Below are 23650 nucleotides of genomic sequence, written 5' to 3'. Positions count from 1 at the left end.
TAAAACCAATTTCTAATAAATAATCAATTGTATCAAGTTGTTGTTAGTGTGACCCATTAGTATCATATGTTTATTAGCAATATCACTTTAATATGATTCTTGAGCATACTAGATCTTTCAGCATCCGAGTATGTCGGACGTACTGAGGGTACACGTAGCATACTCACCTAAGGGAGTGGTGGTTGTCGAGGCCAAAAAAATTAATAACCCTAAATATTACACATTAAAATAGTGTATAGTGGTAAAGGGATTGAATCCACGGAGATTGGTTCAATATTATAACTCTATGAAAAATCTCTTTGTAAAAATACTTGTAAAATGACAATAAATTAAAAACGGGGGGTTTGGTCTTTTGAAATACTTAAAATAAAATAGAATCAAACTAAGATTTAAATAAACAATTTCAATAAAAATAAGAGTTTAATGTAAAATCAATAAGAGAATGATGGTTGACTTAAGGTTTCCTCACTTTGACTTTTGATGAACATATCATTAGAATCCAATGGTGCAATACTTGATTTAAATCCTTAATTTGACTATAGTAATCCAAGAAGCTTGAGATTACCTAGACTTTTCTTAGTTGTTAAAATGGTTAGAGAAGCTCATAACAATTTCCTTAGTCAAAATCACAATTTCCATTAAGCATCACTACTAGAAAACAGCCCTTTAATGACGCGCAAACAATGACATGCGGTGATTTACGATACGCAAAAGCGTGTGCCCTAAAAATAATGTTATCTCTTCTAAAATTTGAAGGATAATGGACACGCTTTTATGCGTGCCCTAAAATTAATGTCGAACAAAAAAAAACACGGAGGGCACTTATTTAAAAATGGGTGTCGTCTAGAAATGTCGCTTTATATTTTTTTAATGAAAGGCACGTTCTCTTCTTTTGCAGCTGGGGGGAAACGAAAATCCCAAAAGTTTGAAAGGTCGCCATTGTTACCCTCTGCCTTATTTCCATCGTTCTTCTCTCTCTCTCTCTCTCTCTCTCTTTCTCTTTCTCTCTCTCAATCTCTCTCACTCTAATACCCAAAAAAAACCCTAATAACATCACCAATCCTCTTTTTTCCCACAACAGAATCGCAATATGATCCTGTCTTTTGAACAGATCAAACCCACAGGGGTTCTCGACGGAAGAGATACCGCTTCATACGAGCCCTAATTTCTCATCTGAATTCATTAACTTCTTCAAATGGTTCTCAGACTTTTTCTCTCTCTACATTTTCATCTCCTTCATTTCTCGATCCCCAGAAGGTCAGGAGAACACTACGTCTGCAATCGGATTGCTAGGTCGTAATCCTGAGAGCGTTGAATGCCGGTGTATGCTCGGTGTTTGTTAAAGTTCTCAAAGAAGGTCCCATGAAAGAGTAAGCAGTTGTCGCCTAGACTGTATCGTTCGATTAACACAATAATTCATCAAACCCTAGAATCGTAAAGGAAACCTAGCCCCCATAGCTTTCTTCACACTTCACCTCCTCAAATCTCACCTCACAAAATCTCACCTCACGCTCTTATAGTTCTCTGTTTTTTGTGACTCGTTTCAAGGAGGTTCTTTTTCATTTCTCTTCAATGTTCGATATGTTTGATGCTACTTTAGATCATCAAGATGAGGACAAGTTGAACATCGAGAGGTAGTTTTATGGGCGTGAAGCTCTAAATGTTATTGCGTGTGAAGGAATGGAATTGAGCATTCCTCCCCCTGGGCTAATTCCCCTAGCCATGGCCTTCTTCACTCCAAACCAGGTATGAACATATATTTATGTGTATATATGTAAGTTAATTCATCGATGGTTGACTAGGTGTGTTTATGTTTTCAGTTGATACATATTAATGCTTATTTGATCAAGGAAGTGGCAGGAACTTACAAAATGGTTCCTGTGTTAACCATGTTTAGTCAAAAATTGAATTCTTTTACAGTTTCAGTCCTTGGAACCTTGAAATAAAGACTAAAATCGAAATGAAACCTTGAAATTAGGACCATAACTGAAAAATGCACCAACTTTGGACCAAACACAATAAACATCAGAAAGCACATAGACCATTTTTGTAATGTACTCTAATTTTAGGTTGCAAGGGCATTTCAGGCAGCGCCTAAACTTCTATGTTTGAAGATAAAGTTTCACTTCTACGTTATGCTTTGCAAAGGGCTTTTCAGGCAGTGCCTAACCGGCTTATGACTAACAATGCCTACCTGGCTTTATTGGGCGCTTCGGTATGACTTCATATTCAGTATTGTATATATGAATTTTTTACCCCTTTTAACAAACTAAAAAATAGTATCTTTTTGTACCAGTTAAATGCATCCACAACAGATGAGGGACTAAACTTCTATGACTCACAACATCGCTTTGAGCACTCACAACTTCTGTTGGTTCTTTTGAGTTCACTTCCACATGCGCCAAAGACTTTTCAGTGTCGCGTATTACAGGTACTGTTGTTTCCATTTCTACCCTTGTCCCTAGAAAATGTATTTTGTATATTTACTTCTCCATTTGATTTCAGGATCTTCTGATTTTGGTTTGCAATCATGCTGTTTCCATTTATACCCTTGTCCATGGGGAGTATCCTTATATTCTTATACTCATTTCTCATCTTCTATATATATATATATATATATATATATATATATATATATATATATATATATATATATATATATATATATATATATAATTTTATTAACTTTTCTATCTTTCTACAGTTATATTTAGTCGATTGGATCCAGGAGAAAAACTCGTTATAGGTTGTCGAAAAGCAACAATTTCTGCTGAAACACAGGTATAATTCTTTTAACACACACATACATACATACATTTATGCATGTATTATGTTAATGAGTGAATCTCTATGAAAAAAACAAGCAGAAAGGTGAAATGGAAGCTGTCAATGGTGTAATATTTTAAGGTGAGCTCTGATCTTATCAATACAACTCAACAAAGATCCGAATTCAAATAAAATAAAAATTAAAATTAAAATTGATTTTATAGGATGCAAAGTCGGATTGATTGAAGCAACTATTGAAAGAGACCGAGAAGTATCTCCAGAAGTTTGGATCAGCAGAGCCTTTGAAGCAGATAATGGTCTAAATGATAATAGTGAATTTACTATTGAGAATGAAGACGAAACAGATCAGGCCAAGGTATGTTCTATCTTTTGTTACTTTACACTCTTATAACCTTTGTTTGACTTTTAATATCTTATTAATAAATATTTTGGCTTCTACAGCATTACATGGAGAGCAATGAAAAGTACTATTTGATGTTTCATAGGTACTTCATTAACTTTTTTATTTCCTTGTATGTTATTGCTCTTGGCTTTAATCAGTTGTTTTATTTTTTCAAACTCATCATCGGTTTAATGTTGTAGTGTCAAAGAACTTCTAACAGATGAAATGTGCTTGGGGAAAACTGTTCAGGTAGTATGAGGTATAGGTGGGCAAAAGAATTAGTCCAAACTGATCCTAAAAATATGTATATGAACTAAATTGGTCCTGGACCAGTCCTGGACTGTTCAGTCCGGACAGAAGTCCTGCTCTGTCCTTCAAAATGTTACACATGGCAGTCCAAAACCGATCCTAAATTGGTCCAAAAACAAACCAATCTCTTTTAGATCGAATCAAAACCAGACGAGTCCATGTCTAAAATAAAAATAACTCGGTAGCCTCCAAGAATAGATTTGTTTTTCTGGTGCGCTTGTATCTTCACAAGCCTTCCTATTTTATAGTGCTTCCACCTTTCTTTTCCTTTCTTATTTGCCACCAGCGATGTGGGACAAATTGCTTTCCCTTTGCTTTAAGATTTGTTTTACTCTTCAAACTAACAGCGATGTGGGACAAATTGCTTTCCCTTCTACACTTCTTTGAACTTCTGAGAACTGGACTTTGTTGAAGACTATAAGTGTTACAGAGTATCTAAACTATGAAGGAGGTTTGTTCTATGCCTCTATTCAACCCCAAAATCTATTCTTTTCATGATAACTAAACCCCATTTCTTTTAAAGGTAAGTTTTCAAAGATCAAGGGTGTAGGAGTCTTTGGTAATGATGCACAGGATACAAATATTCCAGTAGAAGTGTAGAGATACTATTTGCTAACTAATAGACCAGAGGTGTAACTTTTATTCAGTATATAAATTAAAAATGTGATCTCTCACTTTTTTTTCTTGTTTCCTTCTCTTTCATTGATTATTGGGTTTACTTGTGTAGGTATAAGACATATTATTCACATGGACAAATCTTCAACCAAAACTCAACACTGAGTTGCTGAATAATTTAGGCAATTTCATTAACCGTGTCTTGAGCTTTATTGCTAAAGATCCAGGTTAGTAATTGGCACCAGTTTAACCTAAATTAATGGGATTAAGATTTTAAGGGTGCAATTTATATTATTTTCTACTTTCATGCCCTAAACCCTAAACCCTAAATGCTAGGTTCTTTTCTTGCACTACTATCTTATCTTTTTTACTTGAAAGTGGTATGAAGTGAATATTTGGATATGATGTTGAAGATTGATTATTGGTGATTTTTTTATTGAATCTAAAAAGTTTTGTTTCTGTTGACAGATTCAAGAGGTGGTAGAGGTTCAGGATACAATTCCATCATTCTGGATGCTCCATCTGTTATCAAACACACTAGGAGATAAAATTGGTGCTTATGTGGAACAATATGTGGAGACACATCTATAGTAGGTCAAGTTGCTGCACTTGTAGATGTGTCTGGATGGCTTCATCAATACATAAGGGTAAAGAAGAAAGTGATGTGATGATTAACTGATTACTAAAACTTTTAACATTCTTTTAACAGAAGTGCTAATACATTTTGGGTGCTATTTGGTGAATCTTTGTTAGGCATGTGCTATATCAACTGATGAAAAATATGTTAATTTATATCTCCATCATTATACAGGTAAGATTGGTGAAAAATAGGGACAACAATGAAATCAAGGGTTTTGTATTAATTTGTAGCATTCAGGCATCCATGGAATCCATTCACGACTCTCTTGCTGAGGCGTTGGTTAATTTGACAGAGGAGGTAGATTTTCCTTTCTTTTCATTATGTTATACATTTTGGATGATAAATGTCTATATTACCCTTTGATCTCATATGCTTTTTTTTGGTGCAGTGTGAAAAATTATGGTCAAAAGTGTATGTTGTCTGGCCTAAAAGCAGAACTAGAAGCATTAAGACGAAGGCACTCTGATGTACTGTAGTTGATGGGTGAAAGAGATGAGGAGGTAAAATTACCTTTTCAATGTGAGTTGTTGCATCTTTAGCCTTACTTACAGTCCTGACTTCTGACTTCACTTATATACCTCTATGTGGTGTTTATAGAGAATTATCCATATGCTCACACAAATTTATGTAGCTAATTACACATTAATTTAATTATGCAGGTTTTGAAGTTTTTGATGGAAAAAAATAGTGTTAATGCTCTTCATAGAAAAGTATGATGGTACTTTAGGAAATTTGGCTAATAATTTAGTTAATTATATAAAAAAATGTTGAAATGTTACATTTGTCTACTATTGGAATGATTATTTGTATTACATTAACTTTTGTGTAATGTATTGTATTTTTTGTATATGATATTTTATTCTCTATTATGAGACATAAAATGCAAATTTAATTTGAAAATCAGTAAATCTATAAATAATTTTTTTTTAAAAAAAAATTAAAATTACGATACGCAAAAATGTGTGTCGTCTTCATTTATGACATGGCCTTTCTTGACAGGGGCTTCCTTGATACGCATTGTGTATCATAAACACGTGCGTCGTAAGGTTACGACACGCAAATGCGTGTCGTCTTCCTTTATGACAGGGCCTTCCTTGATACGCATTGCGTGTCATAACCGCACGTCGTAAATGCACGTCGTAAATGCGCGTCGTAAATGCGCGTCATAAATGCGCGTCGTCTCTCTTATGACAGGGCCTTCCTTGATGCGCATTTGCGCGTCGTCTGAGCGTTTTACGACGCGCAATGAGCGTCATAAAAGGTTGTTTTTCTAGTAGTGCATGTAATTAATGAAAGTCAACTAGCATTAAGAACCAAAAAGTCACCAAATCCAAGAGGAGTCAAATGCTTTCACTACCATATTGGAGGAAATGTTTTTATGATTGTGTGAAGCAAAAACAACACAAAAATCATTTGTTGCTTGCTAATTTGAGGATCCTTTACTTAATCAAGAAATTAGTCAACTAATCACCACAAACACATTTAAACTCATGAATAAAAACATACAAGTAGTGATAATATGTTAAAACACAAAACATTTCCCTAAAGATTTAAGAGCAAGTTCATGGATTCTTCAACATTTAACAAAAGTTCAAAGGATTTAACGAAAGTCAACCAAGATTTGTTTAGCCAATCATGGCTAAACTCAAGAAAACAAAGTTAGCGAAGATTGTACCAAACATTTAACAAGAATCAAGAGGTAAAAAGATGATGTTCTTGAGGTGTTCTTGGCCTTCAAAAGTCTTCAAAACTCCAGAGAGAATGTTCAAAAATCGGATGTCCAAGAGTCTCCAAAAGATGGGCGCCAACCTTCCTCAAATAGCCTTCCAAATGGATTTCCGATATTACCCATGCAGGGCCTTGGGCGACCCGCGTGCTGTTGCGCAGGTGGGGCGGGTCGCGCGAGTGGTGTCAGATTGTGGGAACTTTGAGGCTTGGGCCTCCATATCTTAGTCCACTTGTCCCAATTCGAGTCCAATCAGCTCCTAGCCCATTTTTCTTCAAGATTTCTTCAATTTGAGCCCAATTAGCGTCTCCAAATCACTCATAGCTTCCGCAAACTCCCGATCATCGATCTTCGCACACTCAAAAATTCTCTTGCGCCTTGCTAATTTTAAGTTTAAATCTTCCAAGCCTTTAAGCAATTGACAAGCCCACTCCATGAATCATCTCCATAACCATCAAGCTCGAAATCCACATTGCCCTTCAAGTCCAATCGGTACCTAAAAATCCCGCTCCGTTAGTCTCCAAAAAAATCTGCAATAATGCTCAAGAAACTAGAAAGTACCCAAAATGGTCATAAAATAACAAAAAGGAAAATATGCATGAAAATTAACTAAAATGCGAATGAAATGTGCTAAAATAAACTATAAAAAGAAGTAAATAAAATGAAGCTATTAGGGAGTTTTGGGCTTTTAGTTTCGGGTCATCTTGGGATTTAGGATTTCGGGCCCTTGTTGGACCACAAGTTATTTTGAGCTGGGCCTTTATGGATTTGGGCCCATATTGTACTTGGAATGCCTTTTTTGGACTTTTGGGCTAGTTTGGATTTGGGCCTTGGTATGTTAGGCCCAATAAGGGGAAGGAAAAGCAGTCTTTTTTCCCTTAAAGTCAGGATTTAGGTTTTGGACTCTCGGGTTGGGTTATTGACCTAATTTCTAGTTAGGGTTTTATTACTTGTGATTTAGTGAGAGGATTTCATGAGTCAGCAACTCAAGTGTGATTTGATACCTGTAGTCTAAGATTAGTTTTTTTTCACTATACTCATGGGTCAAAGACACCAATGTCGGTCAACCAAATTATGTTTAGAGGTTGATAGTTATCTTTATGACAATTTTCACGTTATGATTGTATGTGTTTGTTGTCTCTGTGACTCCAGTTGTTATGATTATATGCTAGCTGTAGGGGTTAAATAGACCCGATACCGGTTGAACGATACCTAAGGGGGTGAAATAGACCTAGTACTAGTTGAAATATACCAAAAGGGGGTGAAATAGACCCAGTACCGGTTGAAAGATACCTAAAGCTAAAGGGGTGGAATAGACCCAGTACCGGTTGAAAGATACCGAAGGGGGTGAAATAGACCCAATATATTTTTGACTGTTATGTATGGTCTGGGGTATTTTGGGGGAGCTCACTAAGCTTTATGCTTACTGTTTTCAGTGTGTGTTTCAGGTACTTTCAGCTCAAAGGGGAAGGGCCCGGCTTGATCGCACTGCATCTGCCTATGTTTTATGCATTTACTTGATTTTGGGATTTGTACTATGATATTATTTCCATTATGATACTCTTTTGGTTGTTTTGTCATGACTATTAGATGTTTGAAATAAAAAATTTTATCTGGAAATTTTGAGATGTTACACGTTCTCCATATGCACACTCTCGGTTTAATGACTAATATGAATTTCGTTTAGGTTACTTAGGCTAAAAAACAATTTATCGAAAATTCACTTTTTACGATATACAAATTCATGTTGGTTTAACCGTGAAATTTCGAGGAAGCATAACTTCTTCATATGCAGTCGGATTCAAAGTTCTTTATATGTACGGAATCATTGTCATATACATTTTAACTTTGGTTAAGATTATTTATCCTAAATAATCTTCTATTAAAAAGCCATTTTTAACGATTAATATATCTTAATCGACTAACCCGAAATTATGGGAGTTACATCTGCTATGACATTAGCATCCATTTACTAAAAACAACATCAAATAATATAAACAAACCATCAGTTGGTATGATTTTCAGATAACATAAGCAAATTCTTTGTATTTTGAATAATGTTTGATATGACATTAGCATCCATCTACCAAAAACAATATCAAATAACATAAACAACCATCAAATAGTATAATTTTCAGATAAGGGACACAAATTATTTATATCTAAGAGGATCAAGAGTCGCAACTTGACTAATTCTTTGTATCTAGGAATCCATATTTCTAATTACTATCTAAACGCAAAACATAGTAAAAAAAAGGTGAATAGGAGAAAGGAACTCATTTATGACTATGATATAACCGGCACCAGAAACAAACAGAAATCTAATCAAATTCAATGAAAATTTTAAACTCACACATGTAGACAAGAAAATTCAAAAATATGTATTCAATACACCTAAAAAGGCCTAAATCGAAGATGAAAGTGTAAAAATAGAAGCTTGGAAAGAATCGGCTTTTAGAGGAGTGGTACAGAGGTTAAGTCGCTGACGTCTGGTATGGCCGGAGGTGGAGTCACCAGTTGGAGCTTTAAGCGGAGATATACAATTCAAGCCATCTTATGTGTATATACTCATAAAGTTGCAAAATTATTTTAAAGTGAAAGGAATTGTTTATGTGTGTGTATGTGTATGTGTATATTACATTGGTTGCAATGAGCCATGGCTAATGGAGAAGCCCATTATTGGATATCGCGGTATAGCCTTGCGAATTGGCGATTGGTATTTCACCCCAATTGATAAACAAACATAAATAGAGCATTCAATTGAAACATATTATAAGGAAAAATGATGCACATAAAATTCTATTTCAGTTGAAGCAATCATGAAATTAGACATGTCATCGACGTTTTGGTTAAAGAATCAAACAACTAACCACTTCTGATAAAATACAGGTCGACATGGTTCAAAAACTTTCAATTGTCGTATCAATTGATCAGTAATAAAATGGAGGTGGACGTTAAATCGTATAAATACATAGATGGTCGTTAATTTTGGAAGCAATTACGTTGATTGTATCCTTCGATCTTGCTAATCAACCCAAAAATCCCGATTATAATGTCTGAACCGTGTTCCCTATAAAGAGGTGAATCGTGTTCCCTATGAAGAGGATCAAGATTTACATCATGTTACTGTGTTCAACTTAACAATGGAAGGGAAGTGAAATGAATGAAATTGAAAAGAAATGAAAAGAATTATTGTTCCTAGTTTTTTAATGAAAAGAATTTGAATATAGTTTCCTCCTAATTTTCCTTCCGATTTCGAACGATTTGAAGAAAAAAGGGAAAAAAAAGGTTTTCTTACATATCAAAATTGATTCTACAACTAATTAGGTTTGTATGATTTGTATACATAAACCGGTTGTACTAAACGCCTTATAACTTGTTAAGGAAAAGAGCGGGAAAATATAGCACCATGACCATGTGTCCCAAAATTTACTCTTGTAGTATTATAATAGAGATATGTAATATTTATTGTTTTAAAATAATTTTATTTTTCTTCAAATTTTTACCCAAACAAACCGTTGACAAACCATGGTACTATACAGAAATTGAGAAGTCTTCAAGTCTAACAGGAAACGTGTATGATTTGGAAGACAGATTGTCTTTTACTCGTTCACAGTCAATACACACATTTCTCTGTGACTAAATCAGCAGGCAAGTTAGAATGGATAATTTTATAGAAGATGGGTTTTTCCTATATACGATACGATCATTTCGATAAACTGTTCTAACTCCATATCGCCACCTCCCCCACAAGAATCCATGATCATCCTCACCCAAACACTCCTCTTATGGCTCTCAATCATCTTCACGTATTTAATCAATACTATCACCCTAGCTCAACATTCGCTCATTTATCATTACTGTGAAAACGCAACTAATGATACCAGAAACAGTACGTACCAAAGAAATCTCGACAACACCCTCTCCGGCCTCCCCAACACCAACTCTGGATTTGGTTTCTTCAACTTCTCCACCGGCGAAGGAAACGACAGAGTATACTCCATCGCCCTTTGCCGGGGGGACGTCCATTTCGATTTGTGCCAGAGTTGTCTAAATGTCTCTATCGTTAGTTTGCGAGAAAACTGCCCTATCCAACGTGAAGCGATGATATTCTACGAGTACTGTTTGCTGCAATACTCCAACGAGACTATTTTGGGAAACCCTCGAACAAATATGACTAGATTTATGTGGAATCCTGGAAATGAAACGGATCAATCTCGGTTCAGTGGGTCTCCGGGGCCATTGTTGAAACGGCTGACAGCGGATGCGGCTGCTGGTGGTCCGTTACAAAAGCTTGCTGCCGGAAACACGACTATACCCCCTTTCTCAACGATTTATGGGCTTGTTCAGTGTACTCCAGACTTATCAGAAGCGCAGTGCAGTAGTTGCTTGGATAAGTCAATCAATACGTTTGCTAGTGAGGTCTATACTGGGAGCAGTGGAGGGAGAGGTCTTCTACCTTCGTGTAATTTTAGGTACGAGACATATAAGTTTTTTAACATGAGTACTATGGTTATGCCCTCACCATCACCGCCAATCTGGCTTCAACCACCACCAGGTAACATATGTATTCTTATTATCGTAATGTCTAGAATTAGAGCAAATATATCAACTACCTACAAGAATTGATTGAAATCTTCTTCCGATCGTATCTGTAAAAAAATTGATACAAAACTTTGCGATAAGTTGCAAGAAACTCCAACTTTTCCGATACAACTTCAAAAAAAATCAACAAATTTTGTTTTTTTTTCTTTCTTTGTTTAGTTTAACCGAATAGTTGTTTGTCTATGTTTGTTAATTTAAGAAATTACATTATTAATTTGTGGTCGTTAGTTGATATGTTAAACGGACATAAATTAACATATATCAATGTAAACAAACATAAATGATAAAATGAATATATGTACATAAATGAACTAAAAAACATCTTGAAGGGCGAACATATAAAAACAAGTTGTTAAAAACAATTGTTTGAAAAATAAATTTAATTCGTAACAAAATTTAAACCTAAACCAAAAATATAAAATTACAAAGAAAAATAACTTGTTAATCCTCATGTAAATACACAAAAACATGAGTTAGATTAATTTTATTTTTTCCAAATTCAATGATATTTAAATATTGTAACAAGTTGTTTACTTATGTCCTTGTCTAACTTAGAGCATCATTAATAAAGACTTATATTATATTTTATTAACCGATTATTGTCATTGGATTATATTTTGTATATATAATATGATTAAAATATTTTAATGGTATTGCATTTTACCCTTTTAAATATATTTTAAGTTTTAATATCTATTATTACTTACTAATTAATTATTTCTACTAAGCATGTAATCACATTTCAATTATGAATATAAAATTGTAACGATTATATACTTTTTTTAATCTTTTTTGAGACTATGACGTGATAATTATTTCGTACTAAATTTTCCAAACGATATGATGATATGTTGTATTATTTTTTTTAAATAATCTATTGTAATATTTCTAATAAGTTAAAATACATATGTATTAAAAATTATAGAATATTTTAGATATATATTAATAAATTAATTATATTTTTATAAAAAAAATATTTGAAAAGATCAATCACTAGAAAGATTATTTAATTAGAGGTTAAATTTAATGGAAAAATTAGATAATAATAATTTTAGATTATAATAAAGATTTATCCTTAGATTAGGTAAGACTAAATATTCTTTTACCTTTTGTTCTATTTATCTTTATATTAATATAAAATCACGTCATTCGAAATATATTAATTATTTTTTTTAGTTTTTTATTTTAATTTTGACAATTATCTTGAATAGAAAAATTAGTATGGAAGAAATTTGATTTCTCTTATATTAGAGATGTTTTGATATGCTTCCAAAAAATTAAATAAAAGTAAATTACACGAATGATCCCTATGGTTGGAGGTAATTTACGTGTTTGGTTCCTAATTTATTTTTTTAACTCGGAAGGTCCCTGTTGTTTGTTTTTATTATACACTTGGTCCCTACTATTCGTTTTTGTTATGCATTTGGTCTCTGTCTTACTTAAAAATACTATTATTTAAATTGGGAAAATTGGTGGGTTGGGTAAGATAAGGTGAGGGGGTAGGGTTGGAGGTGTGTTTATTAAAATAAATTAAAAAATCAAGGTCAAAATTGTCTTTTTAAGTAAGACATAGACCAAACGTGTAACAAAAACAAACAGTAGGGACCTTCTGTGTTAAAAAAATAAGTTATGAACTAAACACGCAAATTACCCTAAACCATAAGGACCATTCGTGTAATTTTACTTTAAAAAAAATTAAAATTTGACACGCAAGTTATAGGACCTAGCACGTTAAATATTTGAAGGTTTACTTTTTCATGATGCTATAATTTGCAAAGAAAACTTTATAAGTTAGGATAAAAAAAATTATATTAAAATTGTTTATTGGTAGGTAGGGTGTCGACTGATAGCATTGAAATTTGAATGTGTTTGTGTCAATTGTAAAAATACGACCTCGTCTCGTGTCGTGTTCATGTTTATGCTCAAAATTCGATGCGAAATTGACATAATTTGGCATTTGTTTGTTGTGTTTTTCGTATTTGTGTTGTTATATATGATTAAATATTAATTAAATAAAATAATTGTTATTTTATGTTATATTTATCGTGTCGTGTTGTGTTGTCTTTTTTTAAATTGATTCGTTTTCGTGTTAGTTAAAAAAAACACGACATCATGTCATGTCATGTTCGTTCATGTTACATAAAACATTGTCGTATTGTTGTGTCAAGCAAAAACACGTCATGATTGTCCAATTTGCAACCCCTACTTACTGACTGACTGGGTAGTAAATTTGAGGGATTATTATAAAAATGTCATATAATATATATAAAATATATCTAATTTTCTATAGTGTTCAATGATTTGACTATATTTTTAAAATGTGGTATTACGAATGGAATCAATTTTGTTTTAGACTACTTTTATTTATGGCAAATTGCAAGAAAGTCGCTATATTATCATAAAATTTCGATTTAGACACCAGATTTTTTCCTCAATTATGTTACTATATTTTAAATTGTATTGTAATATCAACCAAATGACTGGTTCTCCTTGTTCTCTCAGTAACCACTTTTCCCGAATTCCAATAGTCACTAGGTTTACCAAAATTTCGATTTTGACACCGATTTGTTTTTCGAGTTTAATACCGATTTTTTTTTCTCAATTATGTCATTAAATTTACAATTTTGTTGCAATGCCAACCAATTGACCTATTCAGGAGATGTTATTGTAGTTTAGAATCTCAATTTGTGCAACGAATAAATGAAGGTAGGTCCATTTGTTCAAACTCACTTACAAGTCAGCTAAAAGGGCACAGTCACCCTTTCGGGAGATATTATTATGGTTTAGAAGTTCGATTTGTACAACAAATAAATGAAGACCCTTGCAAAGTCGATTTAGTGGTTCAAACTCACTAAGCATCTCCTGGATCTACCTTATAGGGGTCTTCATTTACTTGTTGCACAAACCGAGCTTCTAAACCACAATAGCATCTCCTTAAAGGGTGAGTACGCACTTTTCAAAACTGACTTTTAAGTGAGTTTGAACCACTAGATCAACTCAATAAGATATGTGAAATTGGACTCAATTCAAATCCTATATTTTAAACTGAATCCTACCACATAAGATCTTACATGGCTTCCACATCACTATATTGTCATGTCATTTATTTGGTAACCTGCTAGAATTATGGTAACAGATCAATTGGTTGACATTGCAATATCAACAACTTTGGTTGATGTTGCAACAATTTTGTTGATATTGCAACAAATTCTTTTGGATATTGCAATAATTTTGTTGATATTGCAACAATTTTATTGATATTACAATGTCAATCAATTGACCGGTTACCATCAATTTAGCAAGTTACCAAATAAATGACATGGCAATATTGTGATGTGGATGCTACATCAAATATTATGTGGTAGGATTGAGTATAAAATATAAGGTTTGAATCAAACCTAATTTCACATATATTTTTAGCTTGAACCAGTGCTTCAAACTCACTTAAAAGTCAGCGAAAAGGGTGCACTCACCCTTTTAGATGACACTTTGGAATATAATGTTTAATTTCCATCAAAGTATTTCTTCACAAGTGGCATCTGAACGTCAATCTAGTGGTCAAACTCAATTAAAAGTCAGTAAAAATGACATATTCACCCTTTCAGGAGATGTAATTATAGTTTAGAAGTCGATTTGTACAACAAGTAAATAAAAACCCCTAGATGGTTGATCCAAGAGCTGTTTAGTAAGTTTGAACCACTAAATTGACCTTGTAAGGGTTTTCATTTATTTGTTGTACAAATCGAGCTTCTAAACCACAACAGCATCTCTTGAATCGGTTAATTGGTTGACATTGCAACAAAATTGAAAATGTATTGACATAATTAAAAAAAATAAAATCAAATAAATAAAATAAAAAACTTGGTGTTTAAATCGAAATTTGTGGTAATATAATGACTTTTTTGCAATTTGAAACTCGGTGACAAAATCAAAATTTTGGTAAACTTAGTGACTTTATTGCAATTCGGAAAAAATGGTTATTAAAAGAACCGATTAAATTTGTTAATATTGCAACAAAATTGTAAATATCATAATTGAGAAAAAAAAAATGGATATCAAATAAAAAATTTGTGATAATATAGTGACTTTCTTGTAATTAATTATGGATTTTTAAAGCAATCTTCTCTAATAAATAGAGAACTTTTTGCCACATGTCCTCTTCTTCTTCATTTGGACACATGGCATTTTCTAGAATTTTTGAATTTTCTTTTTTCCACTTGTCATTTTATTAAATTAAAATTCCACATTTAATATGTAAGTTATTTATTAGAAAATGGTTTATATATGTAATGTATTCAATACATTAAAGCCACATTAATTTTAATAATTCAAAGTTTTTCTCATTTTTCTTATAAATTCAAACTTTTCAAATTGTTAAAATTTCATATTTAATTTTTTTAAATAAACTCATGTAGTACATGAGTCTCACACCTAATATTTATTAAATAAGAATTACTTTATAACATACTTTTAAAGAATGGATTTTCTAATATGTGCCCTATGGGCACATATAATAAACATTAATTATAAAAAATATTACCATAATTAAATATGAAATGTATTTATTATGGAAACTATTATTGTATCTCATATTTAATTATGGTAATAATCTTTATAATTAATGTATTTCATATTTAATTATGGTAATATTTGTTATAATTAATGTTTCTTATATATGCCTTAGGGCACATGTTAGAAAATCCATTTAAAGAAATATTATATGTATTTTTAGAAATATTAAGAAGTAATACATATCTTTACGTTCGAAATAAATTCTCCATAAATAAGCAACTAACATGTCACAAATGTTAATTATTACATTTAATACTAGCATTTAAATTACTGTATTTTATTTTTAAAAACTTTTTTTAATTTTTATATGAATTTGATACATAAAGATCTGAATTTATTATTATGATTAAGTAATATCATTTATTTCTGGTGTTAAAAATATTAATTATTATAGTTAAATTATAATCATTATATTAAACTAAAGTAGAAATGTATATACCGAATAATCAAAAGTATTATGGATTAATGTTATTATTTACATCAAAATTGTGCAAGAACGTATAATGTTTGACGATGTGTTTACACCATTATGATGTAAAATACTCCTATTTGATTTGAAGTCGGGTTGAAAATACCCTTTAAGTTATATTTTATTTTCGTTTATCTACAAAATATGAATTTCTAAGGAGAATATTATTTTTTTGCAGGTAAAAATACAAGAAAAACACGAACTGTGATAATTATTATTATTATTATTATCATAGTGTGTGTCGTCATAGTAATTACATCTATTTATATCTTCATGAGGAAGAAGGAGCAGCAAAAGCCTCCAATAAAAAATCTAGAAAGTAAGCATGATATTCGAAACTTGAAAGTCATATTTGGAACATGCATGAACTAAAAGAGTCATGACTTATGTTATAATTAAGCAACACAATGTTATCGTCTCGACCTTGTGCTTGAACTGTAGCGGTGTAGTTATTGTATTAGGGATAACACTAGTGCTTATAGTATAACTTCATAGTTAACACAACTTCTAACTTTTCCTCATGTTGTACTAGACGAAACCATGGATATTAGCACTTCTGAATGTTTGCAATACAACTTTAGTACAATAAAAGCAGCAACATATGACTTCTTAGAAGACAATAGGCTCGGAAAAGGCGGATTTGGAGCTGTTTATAAGGTAATAACATGTGATTTGTAGTCATGTAACAAAAGTTAAGAAGTTTTTCATATTTCTCCAACGTTGATATATATTGGTATGTGATTTTTAGGGTAAACTTGGAGATGGACAAGAAATTGCAGTTAAGAGGCTAGCAAGGGATTCTGGGCAAGGGGACATAGAATTCAAGAATGAGGTTTTGCTTGTCGCCAAGCTTCAACATCGTAATTTGGTTAGGCTGCTTGGTTTTAGCATAGAAGGAAGTGAACGACTTCTCATTTATGAGTTACTGTCAAATGCAAGTCTTGATCAGTTTATATTTGGTAAGTTCTGAAGAGCGACCTCTTTCTCGACCCAACTTGTTGCATCCCTCAAAAGGCTTAAAAAACTAGATATTCCACAAATTACTGTTATGTTGTTAACAAAATACTTCTCATACAACCTGTCAAGAATTAAATTCAACAATACTTGTAACCAAAAAAGTTTATTTTTGTTCATTGAAAAGGATCGAATCAACGATGTTTACCATTTACACATGTGGGATAGCAAATGATTTTTTTGTAGTGAATATTGTTAACGATTCGACTTATATACTTCTTGTTGGTGTTTGTAGATCCAACTAAGCATACAATACTTGACTGGGAAAAGCGATACAAGATTATTAAAGGCGTTGCCAAGGGACTTTTATACCTTCATGAAGACTCTCGTCTAATGATTATTCATCGTGATTTAAAAACCAGTAATATTTTGTTAGATATTGAAATGAATCCTAAAATTGCAGATTTTGGTATGGCCAGATTGTTTAACCCTGAGGAAACTCAAGGAGACACAAATCGAATAGTTGGAACCTAGTAAGTATACTTGAATTATTCTCATGTAATTAACTAAATTGTAACTACTGACCTTTTTTAGGTTCTTTATTGCATCAAATAGTGGTTATATGGCACCAGAATATGCCATGCACGGCCAATTTTCCGTAAAATCAGATGTATTTAGCTTCGGAGTTTTGGTGTTGGAAATGGTAACAGGTCAAAAGAACCAATACATTCGTAACGGAGACAGCATGGAACACTTTCTTAGCTATGTAAGTACCCAACGATTCAATAAACTCTAAAAGAAAACATATACACAAACAAAATTGGATTATGTGTACGAAAACCTTCCCTTAAAATTGAATTTTCTAAATTTACCTAGTGTGATTGTTAATAAAAAAAAAATTGTTAATCTTTGTTAGGCATGGAAAAGTTGGCAAGATGGGAATGTGTCAAGAATTATAGATCTCACATTGACAACGGGATCTGGTTCATTATGTGACATCACTAGAATTATCCATATTGCGTTATTATGCGTTCAAGAAAATTCTAGTGACAGGCCAACCATGGCTGAGGTTGTCCATATGCTTAATAGCTTCTCTCTCGTGCTTGCAATACCATCAGAGCCTGCATTTTTCATGCGTGGTACCATTCATCCCCAAGTACCACTCATGAATTTTTCCGACAATGTTGTCTCTGTATCTGAGATAGCTCCTAGATAGGTTTTGAGATTACAATCACTATGGTATTTGCTTATATATATATATATATATATATATATATATATATATATATATATAAACCCGCCATTGAAGGTTTCATGTTTTCATAGTTTTACAGATGTTGTTTGACATGTTACAACTTTAAACAAGTTGATGAGAATTTGAAGCAGTGTGTAGCCATGAAATGTTTTAGTCTTTTTATCGGAAATTGTATTATAACTAGGAAATGCTAAAGGAACGAAGTACAGATTTATTTAGACTACATGTGGAGAAAACATCAATCCATCGTATTTCAACCCAAATTTGTTAGAAATGGACTCTCAAAACTCACAGTAAAAGTGACCTTACAGGAGAAAATAAATGACTTTCTACTAAATAACCAAAAAGGTAATTCAAAGTTGCAGGAGAAAAAGACTTGATGCCATACTCTCTGTTGAAGCTAAAGTGAAAAGTGAAGAAGGCTTATATATAGCCTTACTCACGTGGGAACATGCAAAACCAATAGAATAATACTCATCTCACCTAAAAACTAGTTGATTTCTTCTACCCTTCAAAATACCTCCCTAAGACCCGGTAACAGCTTTTACCAAGCTTTTATTATTAAGAAAAATGTGAATAACGGACCTATCTAAACCCATGAACCAAAATGGACTTAACCCATCATCAGGATTATCCAACATTCAACCCCTAATCTTGATGATTTTGACATGTTTCTTCATCACAACAAAGTCGGCTCTTCCTCTTCTATCAAATTGGCTTCGTTCTCTTTGTCTTTCCATTTCGTACACTCATTTGCAAAGTGTCCAAATGCTTGACAATCATAGCATCTCAGCCCACTCTTATCACCTCAGCCCGAGCCTCTTCCACGTCCTTTTTCACCTTTACCGAATCCTCTTCATCGACCTCTTCCTCGTCCTATTGTTTATCATCATGCTCACCATTAGTTAGTAAAAGTTGTTCTTGTTGTCCTTTCTCTTCATCTTTTTCATTATGGCTTTTGATTCTTTCTTCGTATGCTTTGATTCTTCCCACTCCTTCTTCAAAAGACATAGTTTCAATATCTAACTATTGCTCGATAGAGGCAATGATTGGCAAATATTTCTTTGGAGCTTGTAACACCCCGAAACCAAAATGGCGGAAACATTCCGGGGTGGAGGACGTCATGTCTAACATCACAACCAGTATATGATAACAATCATAAAAACACAACCAACACAATGGATACATATATTAAAAATGTTTACATCGGTTTGAAACTTGTTTATAATACATCGAAAGTATGTAAAATATAAACATAAGACTCTTATTGCTCCAGCTTCTCAAAATCCAGGAGGTACATGTCTACTGATTTCCTGAGAATATAAGTAGTTTGAAAGAGTATCAGCATAAAGCTGGTGAGTTCATAAGCATTTAGTTTTGGTGGAAAATGTTTCTTTGATCCTTTTGAAAAGTGTTCCTCAAGAAAATCCTATATTTTCTTATGAAAAGTGTGTTTGAAAACCCATTCCTTCCATGACTTCCAGATTCATACAAGATATGTACAATCCAAGGTGTCGTGGAGTGAATTTGAATATCCATTAGTTACTTGTTAAACAATCCGTTTATGAAAGGCGGAGTTATCCCAGGAAAATCCTATATTTTCCCTAAAAATAGGTTGTTGGTTATCCGTTCTAAAATGAAGTGTACAAGTATCTACCATACTTATATCGTTAAACGTAGTTTCCTTGAGAAACCCTGGTTACTCCCAGTAAGGTATATTAGCCTTATTACATAAATAAAACTAATAACTACGTGGTGAACTAAATCATGAAAGTATTTTTAATACCCTTTAGTAATCAAATCGATTATTACTTTGAGGTTAGTTCACGTGATTCATTATTACAAAAATAAATCTCTGTTATCTATGTTTCGAGTTTTATAACCATAACTAACTAGATATGGCCCACAACGTTCGTTATCCTTTATGACTTTGTCACCCGTAGACCTACCGGTCCGACTGCAGCTAGCAGCCAGGTGTGGGGTTGTCGGTCCCGTATAGATCTATACACAACAGTCACGCTCTCCCTACAAGAGATTCTGGTTATAAGTGCTAGTCCTACACCCTAATTTTGTGGGAGTGTTACCAAGGACGTGTCTCCAACTTAGACTAAAAAATTTACAAGTAATAATATTGAAAATCATGTTTATGATTTGCATGAATCCTTACATGATTCACAAGTTCGTTACCCCAGTTTTGAAAACTGTTTCTACGAGTTGATTTCTTAATCGTTTGGTAAGAACTGTTTTTCATGTTAAAAGCATTCTGAAAATATAATTATTTTAAACAAAATAATATACTTTGAGCACAACTTTCCTTGTACTTTTTCTTGTATTCCCCCCTAAAAACATGAAAAACTCGGAAAAGCATAGGGGTATGAACTCACCTTGAGTAAGTGGTTTGATTGAAGGATCGGTATGGAAAGTTGGATGTTCAAGTGAAGCCTTGAGCACAAGCTGATCCTACTTAACACGTAATGAAACATAAATGAGTCAAATGAGGGTATTTCACTACTAGATGTGATGGAGAACCACTCTAGGGACTTGGAACTACTTACACTAAGTGATAGTACCTTAAAGGTTTGCATGAGGGAGGTGTATGGCCACCTCAAAGGTGTGTGCGGCCATGGGTGTGCGGTCGTACACTCATGATGAGAGGTGCCTTTGTGGTGTTCTCAAGGTCCATTCTTGCATCCATGAAGTGTTCTAGATCTATACTCGTTTGTAGTGCAAGTTAAGGGTCCTAGAAGTGGGTTTGTGGTCCTAAGGTGTATGTGTGTAACATCCCAAAAATACAGGTCAAAATTTTCATTTTTAAATAAGTTAATATAAAACCATATGTAATAAAATCGTCAATAATAATGTCTCATGTCGAAACCAAAGTGTCAATAATAAAACATAATATCATAAAACAATATCTGAGTGTAATCCCAAGGATCTCATGTGCGGAAATCATAGTGTAATGCGTTACGATCAAGTCGGCTCCTTTCCTTTGAAAGCAAAGCACCTGAAACCAAAACTGTAAACCGTAAGCACGAAGCTTAGTGAGTTCCCCATCATAACACATACCACATAATACCATCGGTAATTGCTATCGGTATCTTTCAACCGGTAACCGGGGACTATTCCACCCTTACCACTATCACATAATAATATATCATGAACATATTGATCACATACTAACATCATAAACATGTTGATTACATACTAACATATCATAAACAGACAGATAAGCATTGCATGGGTTTTGTATACCCCTTTGGTATCTTTCAACCAGTAACTGCCATCGGTATCTTTCAACCGGTAACCGTCATCGATATTTTTCAACCGGTATCCGCCATCGGTATCTTTCAACTGGTATCCGCCATCGATATCTTTCAACCGATAACCGGGGACTATCTCACCCCTACCACTATCATACAACAACAGAATATAATCATACAGTTAGGCATATCTAGGGTACTGACCAACCCTTCGGTCCTAACGACCGAGTCAAGGAAAAACTATTCCCTGCTACTACCACTAACACACATAGCATATCAGATAAGCATATCACATAAGCATATCCCATAAGCATATCACATAAGCATATCTCATGAGCATATCACAAAACATACCAAGATAATTATCACAAAGACAATTATCTACCAACTACCCCTGTTGGTGGGCCGGCATTTTGGCCTTAGACCCACCCCTACTGGAAGGTAACTCACCTCACACTACTGAAATCCCGTAGACACAATCCCACACTACTGAAGTCCCGCAGACTCAACCCCATCTGCTGGATGACAGATTCTCGAACTGTCAATACCAAAATAACACCCAATTAATAATTGGGTTCCACTACATAACCATGAGTACATACTTTGGATAATTACTACATTACCCTAATCTTGGCTTTAAGCAAACCCAAGGCCCAATCCATAGACCCAAAGTCAACTAGGAATAAAAGCCCAACATATGGCCCAATTTTTCCAAATTGGGCCCATACCCCCATATGGTCTTATTCTAAGGCCCAACCAAAAAGTCCAGTCCAACAGTTGGTATTCTAATGGCCCAATACCACATAATCATAGAGGCCCATACTATGGCCCATTTATGGCCTAATTTTTCCAATTGGGCCCAAATCCATTACATGGGCCTCACCCTAGGCCCATTAAATTATTCTAGTCCAATTGCTTGACTTTGGATGGCCCATTAATCACCCAATCATCAAGGCCTAATAGAGAGGCCCAACAATAAACCCAAGTGAAATTAAGGTTTCACATAAAATGATGATTAGGGTTAAGTTTCCTACTTAACTCATTAAGGACTTAATCCTCTAAGGACTTAATCCATTAAGTCCAATATCGCTTAGATTAATCTTTGCCAAAGATTATTATTTAATATTTCAAGTTATTAAATAATTCCCGCATGTCTCGGTTAATTTCCCAAATTAGGGTTTTATTGGCATTAGGGTTTTCCAAACCAAATATTAGCCCATTTATCAATTTGTGGGGCTTTTAGGTCAATTAGCGCTTTATTGGGCCTATTAAGCCCACTAGAATATCATTAAGCCCATTAGGGATTTATTTGGGTCAATTAGGGTCCATTAGGGATTACAAGGCCCATTAGGGTTTCAAGCACCCTAAGAGAATCGAACTCAACGAGGCAAGCGCACCGCCACCCGACACGGCGGCCAGTGGCGGCAGCCACCACCCTACGGTGGTGGTTTTTGTTTTCTTTTAATTAATCCACTTTCTGATTACATTTTACAAGGCTTTAACTCGAAATTAAACACCCTAAACACAATAAACACACACATACGCAGCTACCTAATGGTGGCCGACGGTGGCACATGGCGGGAGCCACCACCTCACGGTGGTGGTGGTGGTGGTTGTTCTCGTGGATTTCAGCCAAACCAACACCACCTACATGAAATAACAAATACCCATATGATTTATTTCTTGCAACGAGTCCAGCCACCCTCCTGGTGGCGGTTGGCGATGGCAGCACCATGAAGAGGTGGTAGTGGCGGTCTTGACGGTGGTAGGCAGCAGCATATAATGAAGGGTGGCCTTCAGGAGCTCGATTCCGGTGACAGCAAGCTAACAGCCACACGAAATCACAACCATTACCCATGGTGGCTGATGGTGACGAGATAAAGCAGCGGCGGTAGGCAAAGTAAGAAGGAGACACGGAGGGACGACAGCAACGATGGTCGTAGCACCGATGAAACAAAGAAGAAGATAGAAGAAGAAGGATACGGTGGTCCTTGCGGTAGCACACAACGTCATCGGCAAGGTAATAGCGCCATGGACATCGATGGCTGTTGGAGGGTCACGGTGGTTCACAATGGA

The 23650-nt window shown here is 34.0% G+C and overlaps 2 protein-coding genes across 2 annotated transcripts; both read left to right on the top strand.

Moving 5' to 3' along the window:
• The first annotated feature begins 10563 nt into the window (after positions 1-10563).
• Positions 10564-11088, top strand: LOC145099182 (cysteine-rich receptor-like protein kinase 25). Its single transcript, XM_079036774.1, has one exon. The coding sequence runs from the start codon at positions 10564-10566 to the stop codon at positions 11086-11088; it is 525 nt and encodes a 174-aa protein (XP_078892900.1).
• Positions 11089-16239: 5151 nt separating this feature from the next.
• LOC145100542 (cysteine-rich receptor-like protein kinase 44) lies at positions 16240-18302 on the top strand. Its single transcript, XM_079037780.1, has 6 exons — positions 16240-16424; positions 16638-16762; positions 16854-17064; positions 17355-17592; positions 17675-17825; positions 17976-18302. The coding sequence occupies exons 1-6, from the start codon at positions 16379-16381 to the stop codon at positions 18273-18275; spliced, it is 1071 nt and encodes a 356-aa protein (XP_078893906.1). The 5' UTR covers positions 16240-16378; the 3' UTR covers positions 18276-18302.
• The last annotated feature ends 5348 nt before the right edge of the window (positions 18303-23650 follow it).

Source organism: Lactuca serriola, chromosome 4, assembly GCF_051521515.1.
Source record: "Lactuca serriola cultivar US96UC23 chromosome 4, Lser_US96UC23_V15, whole genome shotgun sequence".
Lineage (NCBI taxonomy): Eukaryota > Viridiplantae > Streptophyta > Magnoliopsida > Asterales > Asteraceae > Lactuca > Lactuca serriola.
Note: the sequence above shows the minus strand (reverse complement) of the source record. Positions and strands in the feature narration are given on the sequence as shown.

Coding starts and splice junctions, on each gene's coding strand:
- LOC145100542 (XM_079037780.1), top strand. CDS start 16,379: ATGAGGAAGAAGGAGCAGCAAAAGCCTCCAATAAAAAATCTAGAAA. Junction 16,763..16,853: donor GATTTGGAGCTGTTTATAAG/GTAATAACATGT, acceptor TGTGATTTTTAG/GGTAAACTTGGAGATGGACA. Junction 17,826..17,975: donor TGGAACACTTTCTTAGCTAT/GTAAGTACCCAA, acceptor AATCTTTGTTAG/GCATGGAAAAGTTGGCAAGA.
- LOC145099182 (XM_079036774.1), top strand. CDS start 10,564: ATGATATTCTACGAGTACTGTTTGCTGCAATACTCCAACGAGACTATT.